The sequence below is a fragment of the Cynoglossus semilaevis genome, chromosome 15 (assembly GCF_000523025.1).
Source record: "Cynoglossus semilaevis isolate Cse_v1.0 chromosome 15, Cse_v1.0, whole genome shotgun sequence".
NCBI classification, from domain to species: Eukaryota; Metazoa; Chordata; class Actinopteri; order Pleuronectiformes; family Cynoglossidae; genus Cynoglossus; species Cynoglossus semilaevis.
In genome coordinates this window covers 95,797-102,003 of record NC_024321.1, presented here as the reverse complement: position 1 = coordinate 102,003, position 6,207 = coordinate 95,797, and the positions used below count along the sequence as shown (strand labels likewise).

The following is a 6,207-nucleotide window of genomic DNA, read 5'->3' as shown; positions in this document are numbered from 1 at the left end:
CCGTCAACACCTGCGGACACAAACCCTCCTGCACATTACTTTGCACTACTTCAACCCTCCACTCTGAACGACGATTGTGGTTGGCACCGAAATTCACCTTCGAACAACGCACTGCTGAATTTCTGGATTTTACTCAAATTATCTTTGTGTCTACTTTGCTGTTGGACTAACATGCTGGGCATGTTTTGTATCCGTGCGCTTTCCTCTCTGACTCGCCTTTGGACTGCAACACACATTAAACTTCTGCATTCTTTACCTGGAATCACTGTGGCTCAGGTATGCTGCTGTATGTTTGTGTGTGTGTTAAGGATTTCGCAAACTGAGACAGTAGCTGTTAATGTTTATGTATGGTGCGTGTTGCAGATTGATGAAGAGGTAGCCAAACTGTTACAGCTGAAGGCTCGGTTGGGAGGAGATGAAGGCAAACATCAGTATGTTCTCAAGACTGCAAAGGTAGGGATGCGAATCATATATACTCAGAGGATGCAAATAATTGTTTATGGTACAAAAATAATTTGACAGCAATAATACTTTGTTGTAGTTATGTTGTTCCCTGCTTGTTCACTAAGACAAGAGCAACCATGATGCAAAGACCAGGAGATTAAAAGAAAAATATTTTTGAGTAACTTTATGTGTATATATAAAGAGATGTCGTGCATAAAAGATTAGTCTTGTTCATTGAAGGAAATTGTACAAGGAGAACAAGGGCAATGTAGTTAATTTGAGTCACATTAAACAACGACGTTGAAAAGCATAAAGGTTGTCACCAAATAAAATAAAAAACAAAGATTTTTTTTTTACAGATACAAAGCAAAACTATTTCTTCTACTCACGGCCTACAAAACTGGAATATAGTTACAAAAAACAAATAACAAAAAGTTGGTGTTTTTAATTCTTGTTCACTAAATTATCACCTCATTAACACCATTATCATTAATACCATTAACAAAAAAAGAGCAGGTGCAACATCATCACTTTAGATCAGTGTTTTTCCAACCTTTTTGTGACATGACACATACAGTATTTTTTCCATTAGGAAAAATCCCTTTGTGCACTGCAAAGCAAACACATCACAAAAAGTAATATGTAATGAAATAAAATGATCTTCTAGATTCTATTTATCTGGGCCTGTTTAATTTAACACAACGCTGATATATTTAAATAAATTAAAGAAAGCCCAAGCAAGGATCATCCAGAGCTCAGTGTCTCTCATCCATCCATTTTCATCCGCTACCGGGTCGCGGGCGCAGCAGTCTCCACGACCGCTACCCAAATCGCATTGCACCGTGCCAGTACATTGTGAACCTTCCAGTGGGTGTTGAGTCCACTGGAAGGCGCCAACCGCCCTAACCAGGATTCGAACTTGCCCAGGAGGTGAACCCTGGGCCAAAGCACTACCTCAATGTCTCTCCCTTTTTGTTTTATAGCCATCTAGTGCCACCTAGTGAAAGAGTATTTAATTGTTCTACCTGTCACTCGAGTGGACGTTTTCAGACGAATGAAGTGAAATTGTATCATTTTCATTATTATTTATTATCTTGGTCAAATGTGATGAAGCAGAGATGTGAGTGCACGTATGCTTTCCAACAGGGAACAAGGGACTACAACCCCAAACAGATGGCCATCAGAGAGAAAGTCTTCAACACCATTATTAGCAGTTTCAAACGCCATGGAGCAGAGACCATTGACACGCCTGTTTTTGAACTAAAGGTAGAGTCTCTCCACATTCTGTCAGGCTTCGTTGCACAATAAAATATCTGGTCTTGATACGAATTGTCCCTTTGGTGTTGTGTAGGAAACATTAACAGGGAAATATGGCGAAGATTCCAAGCTCATCTATGACCTTAAAGACCAAGGAGGAGAGCTGCTTTCACTCAGATACGACCTCACTGTATCCTTTTCATACTTGGAATTACTTGGATGCCTACAGGATGGTTGAGTTAAAGATCACTGGACTGTCTTTCTTTCACCTCTCATCTAAGATTTTGTTGACATTTGACATTCTCGGGGGATACATTGAGAATAAAAAATAAATGAAAAAGAAAATGAAATTACAAGATGTTTTGACTTCATTTTATGACTTTCATAAATTAATGAGAATGAAGTCAAAACATCAAGAAGTGCATAACTTTACAAGATAAACAAATTTATGACAGTCATAATTTTACGAAATTAAAGTTCAAATTGCGATGTGTTTGAGGGAGGCAGAAGGAAAGCAAGTTTACCATATGTGCGTCACAATCAAAAAATGTGGAATTTTGGAAAATTTTGTGCAACTATACTTTAGTATTTGGTTCACAAATTTTATGTTTTATGTTCTGTCCTAATAAGCATCAGGACACTGAAAAGGTAGTCTGTACTGATGGAAGAATCACATGGACCTTGGTAAAGTTTGTGATTGCCCAAAAAAACACTTCTTAATATCTTATCCACCAAAATATTTTTTAAATTTTTTATTTTTTTTTTATAAATTTACAACTTTAATCTTGTAGTTTTATTAGGGATGTTCGATATTAATATTCTGTCGATATTGTCCAAACACTTAATTTCAGGTTCCAATATCAACTGATACCGATATAGCGGTGCAGCGGTGGCTCCTCCCCTCCCCCAGTTATAATAATATTGAGCACCTGATAATATTTATTTATTTATTTATTTGTTTGTCTTTACAAACCACTTTATGAATTGCTGGCACCAGCATTCTTATAACAATCCCCTGATTATCAACATATATATATGTATTAATAAAATAAGCTACAATGCTGCCATCTATTTAGTTTAATAAAGGTGTTTAGAATGAGTTGTTTTAATACAAGGTCTTTAAAGCATTGAGTTATCTGACTGGTCTGTCGCCGGGGCATTAAAAAATTTTTAGAGCACACATTTTACAAAAACCCAGGCATTGCGGTATCGGGTTTTCAATATTGGAGGAAAACCCGATAACAATTCCTCTAGATATTACATAATTATGCAAATACCGGGCCGATAATGTTGGTCGACTGATATTATCGGACATCCCTAAATTTTATTTATTTTAATTTATTCTCAAAGTGGCCCTAACCCTTGTCATAGATCTCTTCTCCATATAAATATTTAAATAAAACATGAATTGAAATTATGACATTTTCAGCTGAAGTACAGTTAACAGGGCAGCTAATGTTTTGTATGAATTTTGATTTAAATTTTAGGTATCCAGAGAAGGAAGTCCTGTTTTCTTAACTCCTTCCACCTACAGGTGCCCTTTGCTCGCTACCTGGCAATGAACAAAATAACCAACATCAAGCGATATCACATTGCCAAAGTCTACCGTAGGGACAACCCAGCCATGACCCGTGGACGCTACAGAGAGTTTTACCAATGTGTCAGTGATTTCTTTTAAGTCATGGATCCAGTTTTTTTTATGGCTGTTTGCACCTAAATCTGTCTTTGTTTTCAACGACGATGACCTAAATCTGTCTTTGTTTTCAACGACTAAACACATATTTGTATACGTGTTTCAGGATTTTGATATCGCAGGGCAGTATGATGCCATGATTCCAGATGCTGAGTGTCTAAAGATCGTCTACGAAATTCTCAGTCAGCTGGACCTCGGTGACTTCTGTATCAAGGTGTGCGCTGTCACACGTTTTAATGGACAAAACGGTTGTTGTCCACTCCGTAACCATGTCCAACACTTCACCAGGTGAACGACAGACGTATTCTCGATGGAATGTTTGCCGTGTGTGGCGTTCCAGATGACAAGTTCAGAACCATCTGTTCAACTGTGGATAAACTGGACAAGGTTTGGAGGTGTCGCTGTTACTTGACACAGTTCTCAATCATTTTTGGAATATGACTGTAGTTATCTAATGTTAGAATCTGTTTCTAAACTTTCACTTCTTGGCTAGGTGCCCTGGGAGGAGGTGAAGAAGGAGATGGTGAATGAAAAGGGCTTGTCCGAGGATGCAGCTGACCAGATTGGGGAATATGTCAGCATGCGGGGTGAGTGAACTTTGCAGACCATATCGTTAGGGTTTTGTATAGGATATACAGTGGGGCCTCGAGACACGAGCTCCCCGAAATACCAGTTTTCCAAGTTACGATCTTTCTCAATCAAGCTCCAGTTTCCCACTCAACGCTTTCTCTCTCTCTGGCTCGCTCTCTTTTTTTTTCTCTCTCTCTTTCTCTTTCTTTTTCTATCATCTAAATTGGGAGTCCTTACTCGCTGGGTTATTTTACCCATTTTTATAACAATAAAGTTTGCTAATGTTTTTGTTGTTTAGATAGGGCGAGATTGAAATTTAATGAATTAATAGTATATTACTGAGGGGGCTGGAACTAATTATTGTTTTTTAGTTATTTTTTTTAAATGGGGGAAAATGCAATGGAGATACAAATGCTGTTAAACTTGTATCTCGAGGTACCACTGTGTTGATGGTGCGATATCAGAATTTTTGATCCAGTACAATACCCATTACTGTTATGCAATAGTTTTAATATTGATAACGATACTTTGTGTTTTTGTTTTTTTTTTAAACCCAATAAAACACATGACCAGTACTGGTCATGTAAAGACTTTAATATTTATATTCCATAACATATTAATTTATTTTACGCAATGTACCTTCATCTATCAGTTAGTATCAATGTTCAAGGAAGTTGATACTTGTTGATATGAAGTATCGATATATCACAGAATTTATACTCCCATCACTAATAGGATATGACCTTTAACGGTTGAGGGCATTCTAACACATCAAATGGTTATAGTCTTAAAAGTAACGAAACACTGTTTGCCTTCAAGGTGGAATGGACTTAGCAGAGCGACTGCTTCAGGACCAAAAAATGTCCCAGAGCAAACAAGCCTGCGCTGGCCTTTCAGATATTAAGTTGCTCTTCAGCTACATGCACCTCTTCCAGATCACAGATAAGGTTAGTGACAAAATATATTTTGTGCTGATCTTTAAATATCTATTCTGAACTTAATTTATCTAGTGTTCTCTTTTGACCTCTTCTTAGGTGGTGTTTGACCTTAGTCTGGCCCGTGGACTGGATTATTACACAGGAGTCATATACGAAGCAGTGCTCACTCAGGCTGGTGTCGCCGCCGTCTCCAGTGAAACCCAGAATGGAGCCGCTGGTGAGGAGAGTGTCAGTGTCGGCAGTGTGGCCGGAGGAGGTCGCTACGATGGCCTGGTGGGCATGTTCGACCCTAAGGGCAGAAAAGTGCCATGTGTGGGAGTAAGCATTGGCATCGAAAGGATTTTCTCCATCATGGAACAGAAGGCGGAGGTAAAGGGGGGAGAAACATATTTTCCTTTTTTTTTTTTTTTCTTAAACTCTAGCTTTAAAACCCTGTCTGCCATAAATTTATTAAGAAAGACTTGTTCCATAATTTCAACTTTGGAAAGCCCCAACTCCTTTTGCAGGAAATATTAAAACTATCCTGTTGTGTTGTTTATCAGGCATCTGCAGAGAAGATTCGTACCACAGAGGTCCAGATCATGGTGGCCTCTGCTCAGAAAAATCTACTGGAGGAGAGACTCAGACTTGTCACAGAGCTGTGGAATGCAGGCATTAAGGTGTGTTTACCTTTATTGTCTCACCATAAAACACCAACTGCTGGGCAAAGCTTTTAAATAGTTAATTTAATAAGCAGAAAAAGAAGCATATTATGGCACCTTTAGCAAGATCAAAACCTTGAACCCTGCAACTTACATTCCAGTGCACTTCTATTTTGAATTTATGGTAATTATTTCAGTTTAGGTCAAATTTGAAATCTAAACATCTATTTTCCGTATATCATATATCTGTACATCCCCTTCCAGGGAAGTCAGTGGTCAGTGCCTCACCATGCGTTAACATCTCTGCATGTCACTGAGTTTAAAAAAACGACAGGTAATCACGTATATATATTTACCAGAGGTGGGACCAAGTCATTGCTTTGCAAGTCACAAGCAAGTCTCAAGTCTTTGCACTCAAGTCCGAATCAAGTCTCAAGTCAAAATAGACAAAGTCCGAGTCGAATCCGAGTCAAGACTGAAAAGTGTCAAGTCAAATCCCAAGTCCTGCCGTTTCTGTTTCAAGTCCTTTCGAGTCCCTGCGCTCACTGCCAACTCGTTTTTTTGTTGACCATCTCGTAGTTTTTAAATCCGAACAACACGATCTTTGGTATCATTTTCTCTAACCCGCGCATTGTTCGACAGCTCTTTCTCATTGGTTGTCCCG

General features: G+C 38.5%; 1 protein-coding gene across 2 annotated transcripts in view; it reads left to right on the top strand.

The window, feature by feature from the left end:
* Window positions 1-6,207, top strand: part of hars (histidyl-tRNA synthetase) — a 9,960-nt gene that overhangs the window by 1,533 nt on the left and 2,220 nt on the right. The window contains exons 1-11 of one of the 2 annotated variants that reach the window (XM_008326396.2): window positions 7-276; window positions 364-453; window positions 1,591-1,710; window positions 1,796-1,891; window positions 3,236-3,361; window positions 3,501-3,608; window positions 3,683-3,781; window positions 3,888-3,981; window positions 4,784-4,911; window positions 4,999-5,271; window positions 5,445-5,561. In XM_008326396.2, the coding sequence (XP_008324618.1) occupies window positions 172-276; window positions 364-453; window positions 1,591-1,710; window positions 1,796-1,891; window positions 3,236-3,361; window positions 3,501-3,608; window positions 3,683-3,781; window positions 3,888-3,981; window positions 4,784-4,911; window positions 4,999-5,271; window positions 5,445-5,561 (1,356 nt within the window). In that variant the 5' untranslated portion in view covers window positions 7-171. Of the gene's footprint in view, window positions 1-6; window positions 277-363; window positions 454-1,590; window positions 1,711-1,795; window positions 1,892-3,235; window positions 3,362-3,500; window positions 3,609-3,682; window positions 3,782-3,887; window positions 3,982-4,783; window positions 4,912-4,998; window positions 5,272-5,444; window positions 5,562-6,207 lie in introns of those variants that run through there. The other variant, XM_008326397.3, reaches the window with a different exon arrangement.